The sequence below is a fragment of the Hemitrygon akajei genome, chromosome 24 (genome assembly GCF_048418815.1).
Source record: "Hemitrygon akajei chromosome 24, sHemAka1.3, whole genome shotgun sequence".
NCBI lineage: Eukaryota > Metazoa > Chordata > Chondrichthyes > Myliobatiformes > Dasyatidae > Hemitrygon > Hemitrygon akajei.
The window spans coordinates 575,490-602,592 of NC_133147.1; the positions used below are offsets into that span (position 1 = coordinate 575,490).

Genomic DNA, 27,103 nt, shown 5'->3' on the forward strand with positions numbered 1-27,103 from the left:
CAGAAAATAAAAGGCTCAGTTGGTAATAATCCAATCAGACACTGTCTTTGAATGAATAAGCCAGTGAAGTATCTTGTACTGAAGTGATTGTGAAGGGGCTATCTGAGACCCAGCAGAGGGGCAATTGGCTGTACTGACTGATCAGAGCAAAATGCATGGTTCAACGACTGCCAAAAGTTGAGCAGATATTTGTCCTTCCAGTGTCTGCTGAGATTGGTTTTGTTCTTTAAGATTGGGTTTTTCCCCTCCTGTTTGAAACATGGAAATAGAGAAAACCTACAGCACAATACAGGCCCTTCGGCCCACAAAGCTGTGCCGAACATGTCCTTACCTTAGAACTACCTAGGCTTACCCATAGCCCTCTACTTTTCTAAGCTCCATGTATCCATCCAGGAGTCTCTTAAAAGACCCTATCATTTTTGCCTCCACCACCACTGCCAGCAGCCCATTCCACGCACTCAGCACTCTTTGCATAAAAAACTTACCCGACATCTCCTCTGTGCCTACTTCCAAGCACCTTAAAACTGTGCCCTCGTGCTAGCCATTTCAGCCCTGGGAAAAAGCCTCTGACTGTCCACACGATCAATGCCACTCATTATCTTGTACACCTCTATCAGGTCACCTCTCATCCTCTGTCGCTCCAAGGAGAAAAGGCTGAGTTCACTCAACCTATTCTCATAAGGCATGCTCCCCAATCCGGACAACATCCTTGTAAATCTCCTCTGCACCCTTTCTATGGTTTCCATGTCCTTCCTGTAGTGAGGCGACCAGAATTGAGCACAGTACTCCAAGTGGGGTCTAACCAGGGTCCTATATAGCTGCAACATTACCTCTAGACTCTTTAGTCAATCCCACGATTGATGAAGACCAATGCACCGTATGCCTTAACCACAGAGTCAACCTGCGTAGCAGCTTTGGCCAGGAGTAAGATATGTTAAAGTGCCGGGGTTAGGACTCAATGTATTTAAGTAAACTACTTAAGAACTTTTTAAAAGCTATTATTAATGCTTTTTGAGAGGGTGATTTTAGATGCATATCATATTTTTACTGAGTTAAGTATTGTATGTAATTAGTTTTGCTACAATAAGTGTATGGGACATTGGAAAAAATGTTGAATTTCCCCATGGGGATGAGTAAAGTATCTATCTATCTATGGACTCGGACCTCAAGATTCATCTGATCCTCCACGCTGCCAAGAGTCTTGCCATTAGATAGATAGATACTTTATTCATCCCCATGGGGAAATTCAACTTTTTTCCAATGTCCCATACACTTGTTGTAGCAAAACTAATTACATACAATACTTAACTCAGTAAAAAATATGATATGCATCTAAATCACTATCTCAAAAAGCATTAATAATAGCTTTTTAAAAAAGTTCTTAAGTCCTTGCGGTAGAATTGTAAAGCCTAATGGCATTGGGGAGTATTGACCTCTTCATCCTGTCTGAGGAGCATTGCATCGATAGTAACCTGTCGCTGAGACTGCTTCTCTGTCTCTGGATGGTGCTATGTAGAGGATGTTCAGAGTTTTCCATTATTGACCGTAGCCTACTCAGCGCCCTTCACTCAGCTACCGATGTTAAACTCTCCAGTACTTTGCCCACGACAGAGCCCGCCTTCCTTACCAGCTTATTAAGACGTGAGGCGTCCCTCTTCTTAATGCTTCCTCCCCAACACGCCACCACAAAGAAGAGGGCGCTCTCCACAACTGACCTATAGAACATCTTCAGCATCTCACTACAGACATTGAATGACGCCAACCTTCTAAGGAAGTACAGTCGACTCTGTGCCTTCCTGCACAAGGCATCTGTGTTGGCAGTCCAGTCTAGCTTCTCGTCTAACTGTACTCCCAGATACTTGTAGGTCTTAACCTGCTCCACACATTCTCCATTAATGATCACTGGCTCCATATGAGGCCTAGATCTCCTAAAGTCCACCACCATCTCTTTGGTCTTGGTGATATTGAGACGCAGGTAGTTTGAGTTGCACCATATCACAAAGTCCTGTATCAGTTTCCTATACTCCTCCTCCTGTCCATTCCTGACACACCCCACTATGGCCGTGTCATCAGCGAACTTCTGCACATGGCAGGACTCCGAGTTATATTGGAAGTCTGATGTGTACAGGGTGAACAGGACCGGAGAGAGTACGGTTCCCTGCGGCGTTCCTGTGCTGCTGACCACCGTGTCAGACCTACAGTCTCCCAACCGCACATACTGAGGTCTATCTGTCAAGTAGTCCACTATCCACTCCACCATGTGAGAGTCTACTCCCATCTCCGTTAGTTTGTGCCTTAAGATCTTGGGCTGGATGGTGTTAAAGGCACTAGAGAAGTCAAGGAATGTAATCCTCACAGCACAACTGACCCCATCTAGGTGAGAGAGTGATTTGTGCAGCAAATACGTGATAGCATCCTCCACTCCCACCTTCTCCTTATACGCAAACTGAAGAGGATCCTGGGCGTGCCTGGTTTGTGGCCTCAGATTCTGTATTATCAGCCGCTCCATGGTCTTCATCACGTGCGACGTCAAGGCAACAGGTCTGAAGTCATTCAACTCCTTTGGTTGTGGTTTCTTCGGTACCGGGACAATACAAGATGTTTTCCACTGTCTGGGTACTCTTCTCTGCTCCAGGCTCATGTTGAAGATGCGCTGTAGTGGTTCTCCCAGCTCAGTCGCACAGGCCCTCAGTAATGCTGTATTCTGCCATCATATTTGACCTACTGAAATGAACCACCTCACACTTACCTGGGTTGAACTCCATCTGCCACTTCTTAGCCCAGCTTTGCATCCTATCAATGTTCCGATGTAACCTCTGACAGCCCTCCACACTATCCACAACACCCCCAAACTTTGTGTCATCAGCAAACTTGCTAACCCATCTCTCCACTTCCTCATCCAGGTCATTTATAGAAATCAAAAAGAGTAGGGGTCCCAGAACAGATCCCTGAGGCACACCATTTGATGTATTTGATAGATTTTAAAGAGCTGGGTACTTAACCTCTTCAGAATCTGACAGCAGCTTTAATGACCCACTTCAAATACTTGGCAGACATTTTCTGTCATAAATTAGTCAGGTTTGTTATTACTCATACATAGCGTGAAGCTTATTGTTTTGCAGCAACAGTACAGTGGAAGATACATGGCATAATTAAGATTAACCTTGAGGTCATAAATTCAAAAGAACAAATGCATGGTTTAACTTTTAGCCTTTGGCCAAGATTTGGGGAATTTCTCTATATACAGTGGATACTGGTTAATTGGAGCAGCCATTTATTTGGAGCTCTTAAAGAACCAAAAGTAAATTGAGAAAATATCCAGGATTCCCTTTGTTTATTTGGGAAATTGTGCTGCTTAATTGGGACAGAAGGCTTGCATCAGTTGCATGCACTATGTGGTTGTTAGACTCTATACTAGTGGTCACCAACCTTTTGAAGCCCAAGATCCCCTACCTTGGCCTTAGTGAAAGGCAAGATCGACTCCAGATCGATTAGTTACACGCATCCTCACCGGGCAGAAAAGACCGGAAACCCCGCAACCCAAAAGTAGAAATAATGTATGAGCACCAGGGGGGTCACCATCCTTTTTTTTCTGCACTGCGGACCGGTTTAATATTGACAATATTCTTGTGGACCAGCCAACTGGGGGGGGGGGGGGGGGGGGTGTTAAACACGATGGGAATACAGTGATACTCAAAGCAGGTTCCTTATGTCCAATCTATTCCGTAATTTACTTTACGTGGCTGTCAGCACCTGCTGTCCTCCTTGCTCACGTTTTTAAAGCTGAAAAAAACTCAGCGGGTTTGTCTTTAAGTGCGGAATGCTTGGACTCAGGGTACCGAAGCAGTTCTGAGGGCTTCATTGCCTCATTAGACGACCTCCGGGCCCGAGCTCCAACCTCCCGCCCGCCGCCTTGGCCAGGTGCGGCTGTTCCCATGCCGGGGCCGCGGCAATCGCAGTCCGGAGAGAGCGAGCAAGCAGTGTGACAGGACGCCCCCCCCCCCCCCCCCCCCCCTAAGATCTATTGGCTGACAGAAATTTGTTTCAGTAGATCGCAGCAGCGCAGTAGTTGCTCTGCTACTTACAAAACCCTGAGCCCGAATTAGGTTGTCTGAATATTTTAGCACCAGGTTCCCCACGTCATTTGGTGTGCTAAACAGGTTTAGAGGCGGCGCCCATCTGTCCGCACTCCAGGCCAGTAGCAACGGCACTTCTCGCCGGCCGCACGAAGCGGCTGGTTACCCAAGGTCAACCAGTGATCCCTGGCCCTAGGGTATCACGGCGTTTAGGCGACTGATGACCACACGTGTGTTCAAGCTCAACAGCGGCCGTGACAGGGAATGAGGAAAGGTGCAGCTGACTCATTGTTTTCCTTGCGGCCCTGTGGTTGGGGACCAGCGTGTGGCGGGGGAGCTACATGCATGCGCACTTGGCAGAAAGAACGGAACTAAAACCCCGCAACCCGGATATTTGTGTATTTATTTTTCTCTTTTTTTTGGAATCTACTGGAAAAGTCTCAAAGATCAACCAGTTGATCGCGATCGACAGGTTGGCGACCAGTATTCTACACCGTGCTTAGAGTGAACAGTTTCTAAATAGAGTTAGTTGTGTGTGTTTGTGTTCAAAAAACAGCAATTTTAGTCACTGATGACTGGCAAGAAATAAGCAGCGAGACAACTGTGGTTTCAAGCATTTCTGTTTGAAGGTGTCAGAAAAGGCTGCAAGTAGAAATGAAATAATTTCACTATTTCCACAAGTTAGGAACTACGAAGATTTTGAAAGTATCAAAAATCATCTTGAATGTTACAATGAAAATGAAAGATTTGGAGGATGCAATAGCTGATAGTATTGTTTGAAGGCAGTACATTATCTGCGTTGATTTTGTTCATTTACAGTCAATTAGAAGAACATAGGGTACACTATATTAGGAACTAATACACAGTTTTATCGTGCTGTAGAGGTGTGATTGTGTTCTAATTTGTTCTGTATTTAAATATACGAGGGGTGATTGATAAGTTTGTGGCCTAAGGTAGAAGGAGTCAATTTAGGAAACCTAGCACATTTTTCAACATGGTCCCCTCCTACATTTACACACTTAGTCCAGCGGTCATGGAGCATACGGATCTTGGACCTCCAGAAAGTGTCCACAGCAGGGGTGATTGATAAGTTCGTGGCTTAAGGTAGAAGGAGATGAATTATACAGCTCTTGTTACATGCACATGCAGGTCCACTCTTTGAGTGATTATGCAGAAAGTTTGAAGTTAATAATTCATCAGGGGTGATTGATGTTCATGGCCTTAAGTACAAACGTTTGTAGAAGGCGATAAGTTATAAACTTCAAACTTTCTGCATAATCACTCAGAGAGCTGTCCTGCATGTGCATGTAACGAGAGCTGTATAATTAATCTCCTTCTACCTTAGGCCACGAACTTATCAATCACCCCTGCTGTGGGCACTTTCTGGAGGTCCAAGATCCGTATGCTCCATGACCGCTGGACTAAGTGTGTAAATGTAGGAGGGGACTATGTTGAAAAATAAATGTGCTAGGTTTTCTAAAGTTGACTCCTCCTACCTTGGGCCGCAAACTTATCAATCACCCCTCGTATAATTTGTTACTCAGTTAAATGGTAGATTGTTTTTTTCATACCTTAATTTATTTCCATGAAACTTTGCTTAATTCAGCCAAAATGTACTGATTCCGATGTGTGTCCATTAAAACAATCCACTGTATTATGTTCCAAGTTGCTAGTCTTGTAGGACGTATGAAATCATCTAATATCATGGCATAGTATTTGAGAGAAAGAAAAAAATAAAATGTAACTTTATTAATGTTTTTCTCCAGCTGGGACACCAGATCTAACAACACATCCAAGCCGAGTCATTCAGTTGATGCACACACTGCCGAAGTGAACTGTCTCTCCTTCAACCCTTACAGTGAATTCATCCTGGCAACTGGTTCTGCTGATAAGGTGGGACTTTGAAGCTAGTTCCCCCTCTTTAATTCAATGTAATGAGGTGAAAGGTATTATACGTTTCTCTGTACCTCATCATAACGCTTATTTTGATGATGAATTGACTCTGCATCAGTGAACTTTTCAAATGCATATTTGCCTTCCGTTTGTTCCTACGTGTTTTTGTAATGAAAGTGCTAAATTATTCATTGGTAGTAATGGATAAATAAACACAATTGTCACGATACCATCATCACAACCTACAAACATTTGTATTTATATCATTGGCAAATTTAAAAATCTTACATTTAATTCCCTTCTCCAGGTCATTAATAGCAAACAACAGTGAAAAATACTTATTTTTAACACAGGAGATGCTCCTAGTAGCTACCTGGCTGTGTCCAAGGAAGTATGTTTGTGGACACATCCAGACGAAAAACTCATTCAATAAGTGATTATTGGAATGATTTTCAATCAGGGCCAGATAATAAATAGATTGGAGCACTAAAATAAACTGAAGCTAAGTAATATTTAAAATTTTAAGTAGTGGGAGAACCCCATGGAATGCACCTAACCGTGCACGAAACAGAACTGAACTTTCCTGTGTTACAATATAACAAACTCACATGAAACTTGTAATATTCAAAATTAAGGAGGAGCAGCTATCTGTTCTTTGTTCTGCATGTTTGTTCGTAGATGAACCGTTGGCAGGCCTAATTGGGAGTACTGTTTTTAGTTTTAGACACCTACCTACAGGAAAATGTAAATAAGTTTGAAAGAGTACATTGAAAAATTGCAAGGATGTTTGGTCTGGAGGACAGGAGTTAAAAGGAAAGATTGAATAGATTAGGACTTTATTCCTTGGAATATAGAAGATTGAGAGATTTGACAGAGATATACAAAATTATGAAGGTTATAGATGGGGTAAATGCAAGCAGGCTTTCCCACTGAGGTTAGGTGGGACTACAACCAGGGGTCATGGGTTAAGGGTGAAAGGTGAAAAGTTTAAGGGGAACATGAGGGGAAACTTCACTCAGAGGGTGGTGAGAGTATGGAATGAGCTGTCAGCATGACTGGTGCATGCGAGCTCAATTTCAACATTTAAGAGAAGTTAAGATAGGTACATGGAGGGCTATGGTCTGTGTGCAGGTTGATGGGGGTAGGCAGTTTAAATGTGTTTGGCAAGGACTAGATGGGCCAAAGGGCTTGTTTCTACGCTGTACTTCACTATGACTCCATGACCCTAAAAGCAAATGTGTAAGCTTACAAGAATTCTGGAACTAATGCCTGGATTACTGTTTGGAGCATTACTTTTTATAACTTTTAATCTTTTCTGTATGAATATTCATTACTTAATTTTGCTTTACCTTGCTGTCGTTGGTAATCCAAAAGTGGTCATCATGTTTTTCAGACAGTTGCACTATGGGATTTAAGAAATCTGAAATTGAAACTGCATTCCTTTGAATCACACAAGGACGAGATTTTCCAGGTAAAGCTGTTTCATTTGTGCTGCAATGCTATTGTTTAAATATACTGAAGTAGTCAGCCCCTGGTTCAGGCAGTTGTCCCTTCTAAGTTTGGTCTTGCTAGGTTTAAAGATTTTCCTGATTTGCATCCTGGGTAATTAGGCAAGTTGATCCACGTGGTGTTAAAGGTCAACTTTGTACTGTATACAGTGATATGGAATAATGGGGTGAAATGAACTAGATTTGGCCCCCATGCCTCAACATGCCACCTGCAGTTCCCACCCTTCTGCATTCTTCTGGGGTAAGTGTTGAGGGGTAAATGAGTTAACACTGGATCATCTTGGCTTCTGGAGAGGCATTATTGAGGCTTGTGCATTGGAAAAATCTCTGACGACATAGAACATAGAATAGTACAGCACAGTACAGGCCCTTCCGCCCACAATGTTGTGCCAACTCTTAAACCCTGCCTCCCATATAACCCCACACCTTAAATTCCTCCATATACCTGTCTAGTAGTCTCTTAAATTTCACTAGTGTATCTGCCTCCACCATTCGCTCAGGCAGTGCATTCCATGCACCAACCACTTTTGAGTAAAAAACCTTCCTGTGATATCCCCTTGAACTTCCCACCCCTTACCTTAAAGCCATGTCCTCTTGTATTGAGCAGTGGTATCCTGGGGAAGAGGCGCTGGTTGTCCACTCTATCTGTTCCTCTTAATATCTTGCGTACCTCTATCATGTCTCCTCTCATCCTCCTTCTCTCCAAAGAGTAAAGCCCTAGCTCCCTTAATCTCTGATCATAATGCATACTCTCTAAACCAGGCAGCATCCTGACAAATCTTCTCTGTACCCTTTCCAATGCTTCCACATCCTTCTTATAGTGAGGTGACCAGAACTGGAGACAGCACTCCAAGTGTGGCCTAGAGCTAGTTTTATAGAGCTGCATCATTACCTCGCGACTCTTAAACTCTATCCCTCGATTTATGAAAGCTAACACCCCATAAGCTTTCTTAACTACCCTATCAACCTGTGAGGCAACTTTCAGGGATCTGTAGACATGTACCCCCAGATCTCTCTGCTCCTCCACACTACCAAGTATCCTACCATTTACTTTGTACTCTGCCTTGGAGTTTGTCCTTCCAAAGTGTACCACCTCACACTTCTCTGGGTTGAACTCCATCTGTCACTTCTCAGCCCACTTCTGCATCCTATCAATGTTCCTCTGCAATCTTCGACAATCCTCTACACCATCCACAACAGCACCAACCTTTGTGTCGTCTGCAAACTTGCCAACCCACCCTTCTACCCCCACATCCAGGTCGTTAATAAAAGTCAAGAAAAGTAGAGATCCCAGAACCGATCCTTGTAGGACACCATGAGTCACAACCCTCCAATCTGAATCTACTCCCTCCATCATGACCCTCTGCTTTCTGCAGGCAAGCCAATTCTGAAACCACCTAGCCAAACTTCCCTGGATCCCATGCCTTCTGACTTTCTGAATAAGCCTACCGTGTGGAACCTTGTCAAATGCCTTAATAAAATCCATGTAAATCACATCCACTGCACTATCCTCATCTATATACCTGGTCACCCCTGCAAAGAACTCTATCAGGCTTGTTAGACACGATCTGCCCTTCACAAAGCCAAGCTGACTGTCCCTGATCAGACCATGATTCTCTAAATGCCCATAGATCCTATCTATAAGAATCTTTTCCAACAGCTTTCCCACCACAGCCGTAAGGCTCACTGGTCTATAATTACCCGAAGTATCCCTACTACCTTTTTTGAACAAGGGGAGTACATTCGTCTCCATCCAATCCTCCGGTACTATTCCCGTGGACAACGAGGACATAAAGGGCCTAGCCAGGGGCTTAGCAATCTCTTCCCTCACCTCATGGAGCAGCCTGGGGAATATTCCATCAGGCCCTGGGGACTTATCCGTCCTAATGTATTTTAACAACTCCAATACCTCCTCTCCCTTAATATCAACATGCTCCAGAACATCAACCTCACTCATATTGTCCTCACTGTCAGCAAGTTCCCTCTCATTGGTTTACACCAAAGAGAAGTATTAATTGAGGACCTCGCTCACTTCCACAGCCTCCAGGCACATCTTCTCACCTTTATCTCTAATCAGTCCTACCTTCACTCCTGTCATCCTTTTGTCTTTCACATAATTGAAGAATGCCTTGGGGTTTTCCTTTACCCTACTCGCCAAGGCCTTCTCATGCCCCCTTCTTGCTTTCCTCAGCCCCTTCTTAAGCTCCTTTCTTGCTACCCTATATTCCTCAATAGACTCATCTGATCCTTGCTTCCTAAACCTCACATATGCTGCCTTCTTCCACCTGACTAGATTTTCCACCTCACTTGTCACCCATGGTTCCTTCGCCCTACCATTCCTTATCTTCCTCACTGGGACAAATTTATCCCTAACATCCTGCAAGAGATCCCTAAACATCGACCACATGTCCATAGTACATTTCCCTGCAAAAACATCATCCCAATTCACATCTGCAAGTTCTAGCCTTATAGCCTCATAATTTGCCCTTCCCCAATTATAAATTTTCCTGTCCTCTCTGATTCTGTCCTTTTCCATGATAATGCTAAAGGCCAGAGATCGATGGTCACTGTTCCCCAGATGCTCACCCACTGAGAGATCTGTGACCTGACCCGGTTCGTTACCTAATCCTAGATCTAGTATGGTATTCCCCCAGTCAGCCTATCAACATACTGTGACAGGAATCCATCCTGGACACACTTAACAAACTCTGCCCCGTCTAAACTATTGGAACTAATCAGGTGACAGTCAATATTGGGGAAGTTAAAGTAACCCATGATAACAACCCTGTTATTTTTGCACCTTTCCAAAATCTGCCTCCTAGTCTACTCCTCAGTATCTCTGCTGCCACCAGGAGGCCTCTAGAATACTCCTTCCTGTTCCTGACTTCCACCCATACTGACTCAAAAGAAGATCCTGCTACATTACCAACCCTTTCTGTAGCTGTAATAGTATCCCTGACCAGTAATGACACCCCTCCTCCCCTTCCCCCCCCCCATCCCTTTTAAAACACTGAAATTCAGGAATATTGAGAATCCATTCCTGCCCTGGTGCCAGCCAAGACTCTGTAATGGCCACTACATTATAATTCCATGTATGTATCCAAGCTCTCAGTTCATCACCCTTGTTCCTGATGCTTCTTGCTTTGAAGTACACGCACTTTAGCCCTTCTACCTTACTACCTTTACACCCTTTATTCTGCTTCTCTTTCTTCAAAGCCTCTTTATATGTTAGATCTGGCTTTACTCCATGCACTATACTTGTAGTTCTCACATGACCTTTATCCTCCTCCACCTCACTATCTGCTCTAACACTCTGGTTCCCCTCCCCCTGCAAATCTAGTTTAAACCCCCCCGGAGCAGCACTAGCAAACCTTCCTGCAAGGATGTTAGTCCCCTTCCAGTTCAGGTGCAACCTGTCCCGTCGGAACAGGTCCCACCTTCCCTGGAACGAGGCCCAATTGTCCAGAAACATGAAGCCCTCCCTCTTGCACCAACTCCTTAGCCACTTATTTAGCTGCATTATCTTCGTATTTCTAGCCTCACTAGCACATGGCATGGGTAGCAATCCTGAGATTGCAATCCTGGAGGTCCTGTCCTTCAACTTTGCACCTAACTCCCTAAACTCCCTTTGCAGGACCTCCTCCTTCTTCCTACCCACGTCATTGGTCCCTACATGGTCAACGACATCTGGCTGCTCACCCTCCCTCTTGAGAATACTGAGAACTCGATCCAAGATATCATGGACTGTGGCACCAGGGAGGCAATAGACCATCCAGGATTCTCGATCTCTCCCATAGAACCTCTTATCTGTCCTCCTAACTATCGAATCCACTATCACTACTGCTCTCCTCTTTTCCCTCCTTCCCTCCTGAGCTGAGGGTTCAGTCTCAGTGCCAGAGACACGCCCACTGCAACTTGTCCCTGGTAGGTCGTCCCCACCAACAGTATCCAAGGTGCTATACTTATTGATGGGAACAGCCACAGGGGTGCTTTACACACTCTGTCTATTCCCCTTCTCTCTCCTAACAGTCACCCAGCTACCCATCTGCTGAATTTTCGGGGTGACTATCTCCCTGAAACTCCTGTCTATTTCTGTCTCTGCCTCCCGAATGATCCGAAGTTCATCCAGCTCCATTCCCTAACTCGGTTTGTCAGAAGCTGCAGCTGGATGCACCTTTTACAGGTGGTGTCATCAGGGACAATTGTGCTTGCCCTGACTTCCCACATACTGCAAACAGAGCACTCGACTGCCCTAACTGCTGCCTCTATTACCTACTTCTAAATTAATCAGATTAATTAAAGGAGCTTACCTGGCCTTGCCTCACGAGAAGCAAGCTCGTCCTCAACTGCTGCTCGTCGAAGCCTCTCGAGCCAAAGCCTTCCTATTCTGTCTCCCACTACTCCGTCGCTTGCTCCATTAATCTGCTAGCTTTTTAAACTCTCCCGCTGTTCTCACAGGCTGACCTTCACGCACTTTCGCAGTCATGCCCCGTTCAAACTGCCGAAGAAATTACCTGTGTCTGAGGCCCAAGCTTCCCAAGCATTCTTTGGGAATATGGAAAGAATAGGTTAAAGGAAAAAATGGGAGGAACAGGATAGCTCTCTGGACCAGCATAACGTACATGGGGTGAACGTTGTATGGAGATTTGGACAGGAACCCAAATTTGCTCATCTGTAACCTAGTTATAGACGGCTATGCTATGGAAAAAGGTTTCTCGCTATCTTGCCCCTCGATTTTGTACACAATTTGGTTGCTTCCTTGTTCTTCTCAGCTGCAAGGAAAACAAACCCAGGCTAGCCAGAATGTTCTAACTGCAGTGTTTGTGCCATGTATCATCCTGGTAAGTCTCCTCTGTAATCACACCTTTCCTACACTGGCAAGCAGAAGTGCCCACAAGACAGCACAGAGGTTCAGCAGATGTCACAGCTCCAGCATCCTGAGTTATGTCCCAGCCTCTGCTGTCATTTACTGTAATTGGTGTTCCTGATGAAGCTTCTGCTACAGCAGTGTGACCTGACATAGATTGGGGACTGCTTCATCAAGCAAACTCATTAGCCAGGATTTCCCATAACCACCAGTTTTAATTCCACTCCCCATTCCTTTTCTGACATGTGGCTGTCTCTACTGCCATATTGAAGCCACTCTCTGGTTGTAGGAGCAACACTTCATATTCCACCTGAAAAGCCCCCAACCTGGTGGTATGAACCTTGATTTCACTAAATTCCAGTAATTCTTCTCTCTTTTCCACTCCCTATTTTGGCTCCCCTCTTAACCTGTCTCTTCTCATCTGCCTATCACCTCCCTCCCTTTCTCCCATGGTCCACTGTCCGATCAGATTCTTTCTTCAGCCCTTTACCTTTCCCCCTATCAACTACCAGCCTCTCACTTCATCCCCACCCATCCAGCTGCCATCCTCCTGACCTGGCCTCTGTTAAACCCTGCCAGCTTGTACTCTCCCCCCCCACCCACTGGTTAGTTTGTCGCTAAATTATAACCCAGTTTGGAGATGCAGTGGTAAAGTTCAAGGGGCGTTAATGAGAATGTTGTGAGAATACGATGGGATTAGGAACTGAGTACTTGTTGGTAACCGGACTTGAAATGCTGAAGGGCCTTTTTTCCTTCTTGTACAACCTACTCCATTACGGTTAAGTTAATATTTTCTGTAGCAGTTCCAGAGTCTTTCTGGGGTACTATGTGCAATATTCCATATGCTGCCATAATTATATGTAGTTAAGGGTCTTTTAAGAGATGGTGATCATAATGTGGTGGAATTCCAGAGGCAGTTTGAGGTTAAACACATCCTCTCCAAAAATCAATATCCACATTTTAAACAAGACCAGTTACAGAGTCAGAGTGGTACAGGCAGGGGATAGAGAGATGTGAACCTTAAAAAGAATATACTTGCATTAGAGGTGAACCTGTTGAGATTCAAGATGAAAGGGTTCTCCTATAATGGATAGCTTTTAATGAAGAAAGATAAAATCTGGGTTCTTAAATTGAGAAGAATGGAGATGGGGATGATTATATTGAAACACACTAGATCCTAAGGAGGATGATAAGGTGGACCTTTCAGAAGTGTGGTGCATCTCCAGAATTCTTTACTCCAGAGGACTGTGAAAGGTAGGTCAATGAGAATATAGATGAATTTTTGAGGACATTGTGGGACTGGCACAGAATTGAGGCCTGGAGCTGATCATATTGAGTAGCAGGGTAGGCTCGAGGGGCCGAGTGCTCCACTGCTGCCATTTTGTGTATTGTGTTCTTTGGGAACCCTTCATCCTTGAACATGGACATTGAGATCCCTCTGTTCCTTGATATGATTAAAAGTTCTAATTTTGATAGACTTCTCATAAAGTAATACCTCACAATTTTTTGAATTAATTCCCATCTGCCATTTCCCTGTGCATCTTTCCATGTCATTGTACAGTTGAAGAACACCCTCCTTGCTATGTTGTTCCATTACTGTGTCTTGCATGTCTTTCCTCCTTTCTGGAAAATGTTGATCCTGATCTTTGATCAGCTTGTCTACAAACATCTTGCACATGTCAGATAAGGCTATGCCATGGCAGTCTGGGATAAATCTCATCTGTCCATGGGATTTATCCATCTTTAAGTCTGTTAACATTTTTATTGCTGCTGCTTTGTAGATTGTAATTTGTCTCAAACTTTCATTTTCCCTAGATTCCCAGTTCGAGTCTATTCCCATATTGAAAATTGTTGGGAAGAATTCATTTAAAACCAAGCACAGATCACCACTATGATGTTCCTACCCTAATATATCTTTATCAGGATTTTGCCTGCAAGTACCAATTCGTACATGCTTTCTCCCCCCCCCCCCCCCCCCCCAAGTCCCTCCTACACATTCTGTCGTCTTGGCGGCCCTTTTGTTTAATATTCCAAGCCCTCTGTAAGTTACCGTTTTTTTAAACCCCTGTCATTCACCAGCACAGTGAAATGCTAGCCTGAATGCTCACTTTGATATTTATATCCCTCCCACTGATTGCCTGTAAGTAGCTGCTCCCAGTCCACTTTAACAGTCTTTAGTTGCCAGGTGTAATAACGGCTTTTAAGATGTTCCTTTGGAGAATTTACAAATGGTTTTAATTAGTGAATCTGAATTTTTCAGTATTCATAGAGTTATAGAGAAGTGCAGCATAGAAACAGGCCCTTCGGCACAACTACTTTGTGTCTACTCCCATCAACTTGTACTGGGACCATATTACTGCTGTTAATGTACCTATCCAAACTTCTCTTGAACATTGAAATTGAGCTTGCACCTCCTGTGAAAGAAGTTTCCCCCTTCTCACCTTTCACCGTTAACCTGTGACTGCTGGTTGTAGTCCCATCCAACCTGGGTGGAAAAAGCCTGCTTGCATTTACCCTATCTATACTCATCCTAATGTTATATACCTCTATCAATCTCTTCTCAATCTTCTACAAGCAGATGTGTAGGAACCAGAGGAGATGTGTGTCTCTGACATCAAGGCTGACGTCTTGTGAAAATTGCCCAAATTCACTTGTCAGTTGATACTCCCAGCCAACAGTGACCTCCCAGAGCCATGTTGGCTACTTGACATCTCTCTGGCTGCTACTGCATAAAGATGCAGTTCTTTTAAAGCTGCTTATTTCCATCTATGATGAGATTTATGTTAATACCATCAGGTTCAATGGTCTCCACACAATGAAACGATTCTGGCATCAAGTGGGACAGATCGTAGGCTGAATGTATGGGATCTGAGGTAGGAGTTACCCTTTTCGTGATCACTACTTCTGATTTGTAATTTGTACCTTGAGTTGCCTGTTCTGATCTTGGAGGCAACATAATACTGAATGAAGTTTTATTAGTTATGAGAAAATGATAGAATTGAATTTCCTTGCAGCTGGTGATGTGCTGGGGAGGACAGTGCTTGTATTTTATTCTCCTAAGGAAGTAAAGATAAATCTTCAATATAGTATTATTTTAATAAAGTGAGTAGTGAATTGCTAGTTTGCATCTTGGCATAAACATCCTTCCTCGCATATCCCTGCATCTTATGACAATTACTTTAAATCTTCTGTACTGGTTCTTACCCCATCTGCTGGTGGGATTGATGGCTGTGTAGCATGTTGTTTCAACAGGTGAAAGGGTTGTGCCAACCTGAGGTAAGGGGTATGAGAACTATCTCCAAATGTCATGGCCTTAGGAAATAGTTTTTCAAGCTTTTATCTTTAATGTAATCAGGGTATATAAAGTTTACATTTCAAAAAATAAATGCATATTAAAGTAATTTAGTAGATAAATGACATTAGTTAAGCAATATGAAATAAATCACAAACTATTTGAATGTATATCTCAAGATTTAATTTGTAACAAAAGTGTGTTATTAGACTAGCTCCTTTGGTGGTAAGGTCCTTTAGAAAAATCATTTGGACTCTTTGGAGGTTTTTGAAGCTATTAGAATGAGAGGTGACCTTATTGAGACATGAACAGAGAGGAAGACAGTTATTCTGCATCTAAGGTTGTTCACCATGTATGGAGGAGGCCTCGGGATAAAGTGGAAGCTTTAACTCATTCCTGATCAAACTTTCTAATACTTTCTCCACTAGAGGTAGGGAACTTGTTGGAGAAGATTCATATGGACAAGATATACTTGCATGTGGAAAGTTATGGGCTAGTTACAGTTGGTCAGCATGACTTTATGATGTAATTTTGGGGAGGGGACAATGATGATGCAGGACAGTGGATGCTTTGTACAAGGACTTTAATAAAGCATTCAGCAGATCCCCCATTCTAGGTGAATCCAGAAAACGAAGGCATGGAGGAGCCATGATATCTTGGTACATTGAATTCAAAATCAACTTGGCCATTAAAGAAAGGATAGTGGTCGAAGGGTGTTATTCTGACTAGACCATTGGTTTTCTGCAGGGATCAATGGTGGGACTTCTTTGTGATATAAATTATTTGGATGAAAATATTGGTGGGCTGATTAGTAAGTTTGCAGACAGCACAAATGTTGGCAGTGGTGATGGCAACAAATGTCAAAAGATTCAGCAGATCAGTTGGAAATGTGGGCAGAGAAATGGCAGGTGGAGTTTCATCTGGATAAGTGTGAGATGATATAATTTGGGAAGTCAGATGTAACAAGAAAATGTACTGTAAATGACTGAGCCCTGTTAGATCCTGGTGATCTTGTGATCCAAAGGTTCTTTGGAAGTCAAAAATGAGGCATGAAACGCTGCTTATGGCCATTTATTGAGTTACAAGAGCAAACAAGAATAAAAATAAAAGTAATGGTCATTGTATAGAGAAACTAGCTCAGACTAAAACCATAACAAGACACTATGATAACAAATAACTAGTTTCAAGAGGCATGACATGACACCTCCTGCAGGAAAACTTAATAATTTTCTAGAATAATACAGAAGTAGCAATATTACAATAACTGGAAATTTCACTGAACAATTACATGTTTATGGATGATTATATAAAAACAATCAAACATAGAAAAGATTAAACTATGAGGGGGGAAAATAATTTTTTACATTCTAGCCCAGAGGTGTCGAACTCAATTGCACATGGGGCCAAAACTCAAAGCACACTTTAGGTCGCGGGCCGAACAGGGTAAACATTTATTGAACACACTAAAACTAAACATTTTTTGAACATAAATATGAATAAAAACAGACAGGAATATTATTCCAGAAAAAATAAACTAAAACTTTAAATAACTTAAATATTTTGCTCTCCATAAAAATATCTCCTGTCAGTATTATACAAGTTAGAAATATGAGCATGCTGCAAAAAAACCCTGAAAATATAAATAAAATTTGTGCTTTTCAGCAAAAGTTAAAACAACAACAAATCAAAACACTCAGTTTTCTTTGCTCTTGTGCCGTTTTGTCAGAGCTGGATGCTTGGCATCTTTTCTTGGCAATAAGTTCGTTTAGGTTTGGTGTAAGGTTCTGTGTTGTGGAGATTCTCAGGATGGACTGCAGGTGTTCATCAGTGAGACGACTCTTGTGTGATGTTTTGTTAATCTTCATCACTGAGAAAAGCTTCTCACACAGATATGTGCTACCAAACATGCACAAGGTTCGAGCCGCATGTAGACGGAACTGAGGCATTGCTTCAGGAATGGAGCGAATAAACTGTACGGGCCCTGCAGTGTCGTACTTTGCCTTTAGTGTCCCATTACACTGCAGCTCTATCAGCTCCATCTGAATCTGTACAGGTGCAGTTTCCATGTCGACGGCAAATGGGTTGCGAAGCAGCTCAAAATTATTTTTTTGTGCTTCAAAGTCACCAAAGCGCCGTGCGAACTCAGTGCGAAGTGTGCTCAGTTTATCAGCAAAGTGCGCATTTGGGAACATCATTGCGCCGACCTGGTTCAACATTACTTGGCAACAGGGAAAATGAGGCAAGTTGCACTGGTGCATTTGTGTCTCCCATAAGAGCAGCTTCACTTGAAATGCCTTCACTGCATCATACATGTCAGTGATCATGCGGTCACGTCCCTGGAGCTGAAGGTTTAAGACGCTGAGATGTGTTGTTATGTCAGCCAGAAACGCCAACTCACATTTCCACTTTTCATCCCGCAAAACTGTGGAGTCTTTTCCGTTACTGTCTATGAACTGACAGATTTCCTTGTTGAGCTTGTTGAGCTTAAAAACTCTATTGAGAACTTTTCCCCGACTCAGCCAACGCATCTCTGTATGATAAGGAATGTCGGCAAACTCTGAATCTATTTCCCGCATAAAAGACTGAAATTGCCGGTGATTTAAACATTTAGCTCGGATAAAGTTTACGGCTTGTGTTACAGTGCTCATTACATGTTCCATCTTTAGGACTTTACCACACAGCGTTTCTTGGTGTATGATGCAGTGATATGTTGTTAACTCACCAGTACAGTTCTCCTCCTGCATCTTTACCCGCATCCTTCCCACTAGTCCACTTTTTTCACTGCACATCGCCGGTGCTCCATCTGTTGTAAGTCCAATAAGTTTGTCTCAGGGCAATTTCATGTCGGTTACACTTTGACATACATTTTCAAAAATGTCTTTTCCTGTTGTTGTCCCGTGCATCGATTTAATGTTCAATATTTCCTCTGTAACGCACAAATTGGAGTCCACTCCTCGGATGAAGATAGCCAGCTGTGCAGTGTCCGTCATATCAGCACTTTCATCCACAGCAAGCGAGTATGCAATAAATGGGTTGCTTCTTTCAATCAACTGTTTTCTTAAATCAGTGGCTATCTCACAAACTATACTCAGCAACCCATCAGTTTTGAAAGACTCTTTTTTCAGAATCAACTTTTCTCTTCGCCATTGTTAGGGGTTAGCTTTGACTTCAGAATAGCGTTGTATACAGCAACAGACGCTTGATGCGGGAATGTTCCCGGGTAGCCTATCGGCAGCTGTTGCACTGCATTATGGGATCTGTAGTTTGTGTGTTATCAGCGCTTCATATCGCCGGGCCATTAATAATTAAAATAATAGATCTATCTAAAATGATCTCGCGGGCTGGATATAATTGTACGCCGGGCCGGATATGGCCCGCGGGCCTTGTGTTTGACACCTATGCTCTAACCCAACAACCCTAGGTATAGGTGTACAGAGGGATCTTGCAGTCTATAGCTCCCTACAAGTGGCAGCAAATAGATGGAGTGGTAAAGGTGGTGTTCGACATACTTGCCTTAATGGGTTTTGGTGCTGAATATTCAAGTCAGCAAGTTATGTTGCAGCTGTATGAAACTTTGGTGAGGCCACATTTAGAATCCTGTCCCTTCTGATGAGGATGTTTTATTTTGCCCATAGTGTGGAGGGTGCCAGGGAAGGTTGCTGGCTGCAGATACACAGCAATGTTTTAAGAGGCACCATAGAGTAATATAGCATGAAAACATGCCCTTTGGCCCATCTGCTCCATGCTGACTACAGCATCCTCCTAGTTAATCCTAGTTGCCTCCTTTCAACTCCTAACTTTCCAGCCCCTCCCCTGTGTACCTATCCAAATGTACCTACCTCGACCACTTCCTGTGGCAGCTCATTCCAAGTACTCACGACTCTTTTAAATATCTCCTCTCTTATCTTGTACCTGTGCTCTTGGTTTTGGATTTGCCAGCTCTGGAGAAAGCATATTATGACTGTCTTAACATATCCATATCCCTCATGATTTTATCAGCTTCTGTGAGGCCATTCCTTATTCTCCTGTGCTCTCGGGAATAAAGATCCAGCTTGGCCAACCTTTCCTTGCCTCAGCCTTCCATCCAGGTGCTTTTCTGCATGCTCTTCAGCTTGACAATGACCAGAACTCGGCATAATATTCTTCAAGTGTGGCCTCACCAGTGTCTGTATAACTGCAACGCAATGACTGATGAAAGCCAGTGTGCGAAGCCCCTTCTTCACCACCGTCTACTTGGCAGTTGCTTTCAGCGAACTGTCCACTTGTACTCCTGGACACTTTGTCCCATAACATGTATGGGTGCCCTGCCATTCATGGTATTAGTCGTATCCTGGTTTCAATGTTCAAAATGCATCACCTCACACTTAGCTAAATTGAAATCCATTTTCCATTCCTTAGCCTATCTCCCTAACTGACCAAGATCTGTTCGCAATTTATTGTAACCTGCTTCATTGTCAACAAGACCCCTTACTAGATATTCGGGAAAGATTTGCTTCCGAACCCGCCCGAGCTCGAACGGGCACACAGGGTTTACGTTCCCCCCGGAATTCTGGGCTCCTGCCCGCGACCAGTAATCTTGTGCTTCCATCAATACCAGGTAAAACACAGTCTGATTGTGGAGGCACGTCGCAGAGGTTCTTTTATTTTCCAGGATATAAGCATTCGCTTTGTGGAAGATTTTGCACCCCAGACCTTAAAGATGCGCGCTGAGTTTAAAGGCACAATGAAAGTGCTTTTTGATTGTGGTTTTAAACCCTCTCTTCACAATCCTGCCGATCTACGAATCAAGCTTAATACTGGAAAATACAAGTGGTTTAGATCAGTGAAGGAAGCTGAAGCATTTGTGGCAAGTCTTCCGGCTATCCAGTCATCTTCGGAACCCGATCGGACCTCCTAAAATGGTGGATAAGTACTTCTCGTAGTAAAATTACTTTTTCTGGACTCAGTCTTTACTTGAAGCACTCAGACATTATTTATTGAAACTCTAAGGGCTGTTGACAATCTCTCCCTGGATTTGGTGTGTCTTTTTTAAATAGACATTCTGTGCTTAATGTTTCCCTATGGACGTTTAAATAGTACTTGTGTAATCTATTTTATTCTTGTATAACTTTATCTACAGAGTTCTACAACTGACTCTAACTTGTTTTGGAGGTTTGAAGTCTTTAGTGAAGGCCTCCCTGTTTGTTGGTTCACAGTTTAACTGCTGATTTATTTTTCCTTTTTTTTAAACATTTATTTATTTATTCTTTTCCTCACCCCTTTTTTCTAATCTCTGAATTTTTTTCTCTCCTCTCTGTAATGGTTGATAAATACTCTTCTTGAATTTATAACTTTTCCCTTCTTCTCCTTTTTTTTTTACTTTTTCTCCCCCTTTCTCTTACTTTATTCTTCTATAATTTTTTGCGGGTAGGTTAGTTTTGGTTTTCTTCTGATTTTCTCTGTATTAAGTTTTATATTTCTGCAGAAGGTGTTCTAATCTGTAGTTATGTTTTCTAGTGCACAAACTAGTTACTATTTGCTATAGTAGTTATACGGAACTGCTGTTAATGACACAGATCTGGAAGTTGTATTTGGGTTAATTTTTTTGGTAGAGCTAGCTACTTGTTTTGGTAGCCGTCTAGTTTTGGGTTGTGTGGGTGGGGTGGATTTTCCAGTTCCAACATCACTCACTGTATTTATTGTTTTTCTTTATTGCTCAGGACATGTATATGTTTCGATTTTACGAATCTTTGTTTACATCTGTGCTCCCAGACTGCTATTGTACTGCTCGACCTCTTATATGCCTGCTGCCTGGTATGCATTAGTAATTGATAATGGCTAGTGCACTTAAATTCGTGAGCTGGAGTGTAAAGGGATTGAATCACCCTGTTAAAAGGAGGAAGGTATTCTCACATATCAAACAACTCAAAGCTGACATTGCTTTCCTTCAAGTAACTCATATTCGTTGTTTTGATAACTCCCGGCTTCTGTCAAAGTGGGCGGGTCAGCATTTTCATTCATCCTTTGCCGCTAAAGCTAGGGGAGTCTCCATTCTTATTAACTCAAATATTCCCTTTGAACTCCATAATAAAATATCTGATACAAATGGCCGTTTTATTATTGTTTCTGGTAAACTATATAACACTAAAGTTGCACTAGCAAACCTGTATGTCCCCAACTTTGATGATGTTAACTTTTTTGAACGGTTTTTTTCCTCACTACCAGACTTAAACTCATACTCTCTTTTACTGGGTGGTGACTTCAACTGTTGGTTGGATCCTAATCTGGATCGATCGTCCTCTGTTACCAGATCACCTACTAAATCTGCCTTAGCTATCCAATCGTTTCTCTCTAATTTTGGTATCTTTGATATATGGTGTTTCCTTCATCCTACGGAGAGAGATTATTCTTTTTTCTCACATGTTCACCATACCTTCACTAGAATTGACTATTTCTTACTCGATAACCAATTTATTCCATTTGCCCACTCTTGTGACTATCAGAGTATACTGATTTCTGACCATGCCCCAATTACTCTCTCTCTGAACTTTCCTGGTCTCCCTCAGAGGAATAAACACTGGCGGTTTGATTCAACTTTATTATCAGATGATGATTTTTTAAAATTTATTAAGGATCAGATAACCTTTTATTTTAACACTAATACATCACCTGAAGTGCCATCCCAGACTGTCTGGGATGCCATGAAAGCATATCTGAGGGGTCAAATAATCTCTTACACAGCAAATCTCAACAGAAGATCCTGTGCAGATCGATTAGACCTCATTAACCAGATTAAAGAATTGGATCAAATATATGCTCAAACTAAACCCTGAATTATACAAGAAGTGCGTTGAACTCCAAACTAAATTTAACCTTCTGTCCACTCAACCTGTTGAACGCCAACTTCTCGAAAGCAAGAGTCGCTTTTACATTCATGGGGATAAGTCTGGTAAATTCCTAGCCAATCAGCTGAGGCGTTCCAAAGCCAAACAACATATTACAAAGATCCGGAAGGAGAACGGAGACTTTACATTGGATCATTTAGAAATTAATGACGCATTTAAAAATTTTTATTCTCAGCTTTATTCCTCTGAATCTCTAAATGACAATATCTCTGTTGATCAATTTTTACAGAATCTGAATATCCCCTCACTTTCATCTGATTTTAAAGCCAAACTCAATGCGCCTATAACATCAGAAGAAATTTCTTTTGCAATTTTTGCACTGTCCTCAGGGAAATCTCCTGGACCTGATAGATTCCCTGTAGAATTTTATAAATCATTCTCTTCACTTCTCTCTCCTCAGTTACTTTCAGTATTATCTGACTCGTTTAATTACGGCAAATTGCCACCCTCTTTCAATGAGGCTTCTATTATTCTTCTATTAAAAAAGGGCAAAGACCCAACAGAGTGTTCCTTGTATAGGCCGATCTCTCTGCTCAATGTTGCTGTAAAGATCTTAGCTAAAGTTTTGGCTCATAGATTAGAAACCGTTATTCCCTCCATTATCTCTGATGACCAAACAGGCTTTATTAAAAACCGTCTCCCTTTTTTTAACATTCGGCGTTTATTTAGTATCTTATACTCACCTCCATCTGGGATTCCTGAATGTGTTATTTCCCTCGATGCGGAGAAAGCATTTGATTGTATAGAGTGGAACTATTTTTTTGCAGTCTTAGAAAAATTTGACCTCGACCAAAGTTTCATCTCTTGGATCCAATTGCTGTACCTGTGTCCTGCTGCTTCTGTTTTAACTAATTTTCAGAAATCCCAAGTATTTAATCTCAAACGTGGCACCCGTCAGGGATGCCCCTTAAGTCCCTTTCTCTTTGATTTGGCTATAGAACCTCTGGTGATAGCATTTCGAAACTGTCCTGAATTGACCGGGATTTGGAGAGGGGGTGTTGAGCATAAAGTTTCTCTCTATGCTGATGACTTATTACTCTTTCTCTCAAATCCGTCTACATCCTTACCTCTAATGTTTTCACTTCTTGACCAGTTTAGCCAGATCTCTGGCTATAAACTTAATTTACATAAGAGCGAACTTTTCCCAATTAATAAAGAAGCACAAGAACTAACATTTCATGATCTCCCTTTTAAAGTAGTCCATAACCAATTTACTTATCTTGGAATTACAGTCACAAGAAGTTTAAAGACCTCTTTTGTGAAAACTTTGCCAATCTTTCATATGCTATAAAACAGTCTGGTACAATGGTCACCTCTATCTATGTCTTTAGTAGGTCATATTAACGTTGTTAAAATGTATGTTCTCCCCAAATTTTTATACTTATTTCAATCTATCCCAATTTTTATTCCTAAATCTTTCTTTGATTCCTTAAACTGTATTATTTTGTCATATCTGTGGCAATTAATAAAATCCATCTCCAAAAATCTAAAAAAGAGGGTGGCATGGCTTTACCTAACTTTCGTTTATATTATTGGGCAGCTAATATACGCTGTGCTACCTTTTGGTCTTTCTTCCACGGCCAACCCGAGTGCCCTAACTGGGTGGCAATGGAGTTGAGCTCCACTAAAGAATTATCTATCTCTGCACTTCTTGGCTCTGCACTCCCTAGTAGTCTGCCCAGATCAATAGCCAATCCTCTTGTTAGACACACTTTGCGTATATGGGCCCAGTTCAGGAAATGCTACGGTTTCCAGGGGTTCTCCGTTTCCAGCCCTGTCGCACATAATCACCTTTTTTTACCTACTACGTACGATTCAGCATTCCATGTTTGGTATAGGAAGGGCATTAGACATTTTGAAGATCTTTTCATTGATAATCGCTTCGCTTCTTTTCAGCAGCTCTCTGTTAAGTTCAATCTGCCTAACGCTCATTTTTTCAGATATCTCCAAGTCCGACACTTTTTTGCTCCCTTAATTCCTAACTTTCCTGAAATGCCTGCAAAAAATGTTATGGACCTATTTCTTTCCATTAATCCACTAGGTAAAGGTTTAATATCAATTATCAGAGATAAACTAGCAGCCTTACGATGGGCCTCTGTGGATAAAATTTAAATGGCCTGGGAGCAGGATTTAAATATCTCCTTATCCGATGAGAGCTGGGACTCAGTTCTCAAATCGGTTAACTCAATCTCTCTTTGTGCTCACCATTGCCTTTTACAGTTTAAGATTGTTCACAGAGCCCATATGTCTAAATCTAAACTACCGTAGATTCCGGACTACAGAGCGCACCTGATTAAAAGCCGCTGGCTCTAATTTTAGAAATAAAATCAATTTTTTAATTGTAAAGGCCGCATCGGATTTTAGGCCGCACCGGATTTTCGGCCGCAGGTGTCCCACGTTGTAATATGAGATATTTACACAGAAAGATATTACACGTGAGGATTTTTTTAACTTTTAATTAAATCCATATGGTAACAAAAACAAATACATATTGCAAATGCTTTTTTTCGAACCGTGCCCGTACGCGGCTACTTTTAAATATACGTTGCGTATACTTCTTTACTGAACAACATTCCAATATCTCCTAACGACTGGTAAAAAAATATATATATTGCAGCCTACCAGGAAAAGTTATTGATCACCTTTAACTTAAAAGCAGATTTCGCTCAGATCCAAAGCCGCTCGCGTAATGCGCTCCCTCCCTCCGTCCCGTTTCATCGCAAACCGGCATTTTCCCACAAGACACCGCGAAACCGGGTGTGACGTCATAGCATCCCGCGATGTAGTACAGAAAACAAATATAGTTTAAACTAAGTAGGCAGCACAATGCTTCGAGTGTTTTCCATGTTGATGAGGGTGAGTACAAATGACTGATTTACAATAATTTAATTGTGAAAGTGCGCTTGATTTATCGTACAATTTCATTGGACCTCTGTGAACTACTCATCAATTTTATTGGTCTACTGTTATGAGGCAAAATGTTTACGAGGCGGCATGAAAAAAATCATGCATTAGCCGCTTCGGATTATTGGCCGCAAAGTTCAAAGCTGTTCAAAATGTGGGAAAAAAGTAGCGGCTTAAAATCCGGAATCTACGGTATCTCGATTCTACCCTGGCATTAGTCCGCTCTGTGACAAATGCAAGAGGGGCGTGGCCTCTCTCATCCATATGTACTGGTTCTGTCCTAGCTTGGAGAAATTCTGGAAAGATGTCTTCACTACGTTATCGTGCATTCTGAATCAGCACCTAGAACGAAACCCCTTAATTGCTCTGTTCGGTTTTTGGGGCAAGACAGATCTATGTCTGGATCCGACCAAATGCCGAATATTATCCTTTGCCTCTCTCCTGGCTAGACGCTTGATCCTCCTTAGATGGAGAGATGTTGCCCCGCCCACTCATGCGCAATGGCTTAACGACATTATGGCCTGCTTGGACCTCGAAAAAATTCATTATTCAGTTCTTAATTCGGATCCAAAGTTCCATAAGGTCTGGGGACCTTTTATCGAGTACTTTCATAACCTTCCTCTTGACTAGGGTTTTTTTTTTCTCATTTTTTTCTTCTTTTCGGTCCCTTGATTTCAGCTCCCTTTTTTTTCTGGTAGTAGGCATTATTATCCTCTGTTGCTAAGTGTATTCACAGTCTGGGAGTTTGACTGTCCTGACTTATACTCTCTATATTGTGGTGTGGTTGGTCTGGAGTTGTTTTTTCTTGTGTTGTGGAGCTTGGGGAGGATACTAAGCTTACCTGTCTTTAATTTAGGTGCTTTTTTTGTTAAATTCTCTTCCTTTGTAGCATATTGTTATTGTATGCTTAATTTTGCACTGTATTAATGCTCCTCATTGGGATTTGGGGTTTTTAATGTGTAAAATGTTTTGAAAAAAAAAACAAACAAAAAAAAACAAGACCCTTACTTTAAAATCATCAGCAAATTTGCTAACTGGGCCATGTGTGTTGTATCCAAGTAATTTACATAAATAATTAAATAATAACAGATCCCAAGACTGAATCATGGGGTACTTCACTTAGTCACAGGCCTCCAATCTTCAGCTGTCGCCCTCTGCTTCCTATCATTGAGGCAAGTCTGAATTAACCTCATTCTCCTTGAATCTCATGCAACCAACCCTTCCAGATCAGCCAGCTACCTCTGGGACCTTACTGTTCAGTATGTTTTATATTCACTCTTTATGGTTGTTCACTGATCTTTCTCCCCCACCCTCCACTCTATACAAGTTTTGTACTGTTTGATATTAATATTATTGCTTTGTGGTTTTTGCTGTAGTAAAATTGGAGAGGAACAATCCCCAGAAGATGCTGAAGATGGTCCTCCAGAGTTGCTGGTCAGTGACATTAATGTATCGGCACAATCCTTTTTGTTACTAGTTTTGATTTTCTATTACTAATTCTCATGCAAACTTTCTGTAAAAATGTTGACAGTGAAGCTGTTTAACTCTGAATCCTATTAGAGCCAAACTCATTGCTGTGATTCAAAGCAACAAAGAAGTATTTCAAAAGCATCAGACATGGATACTATGGCAGACTTCCACACACAAAATGCTGGTGGAACGCAGCAGGACTGGCGAAG

General features: G+C 42.1%; 1 protein-coding gene across 4 annotated transcripts in view; it reads left to right on the forward strand.

Annotated features, from left to right (window-relative positions):
* The window catches only part of LOC140715781 (histone-binding protein RBBP4), a 57,340-nt gene that overhangs the window by 24,920 nt on the left and 5,317 nt on the right, over positions 1–27,103 (forward strand). For all 4 annotated transcript variants that reach the window (XM_073028164.1, XM_073028162.1, XM_073028163.1 and 1 more), the window contains 4 exons: positions 5,843–5,969; positions 7,363–7,440; positions 15,141–15,217; positions 26,801–26,858. In XM_073028164.1, the coding sequence (XP_072884265.1) occupies positions 5,843–5,969; positions 7,363–7,440; positions 15,141–15,217; positions 26,801–26,858 (340 nt within the window). The remainder of the gene's footprint in view (positions 1–5,842; positions 5,970–7,362; positions 7,441–15,140; positions 15,218–26,800; positions 26,859–27,103) is intronic.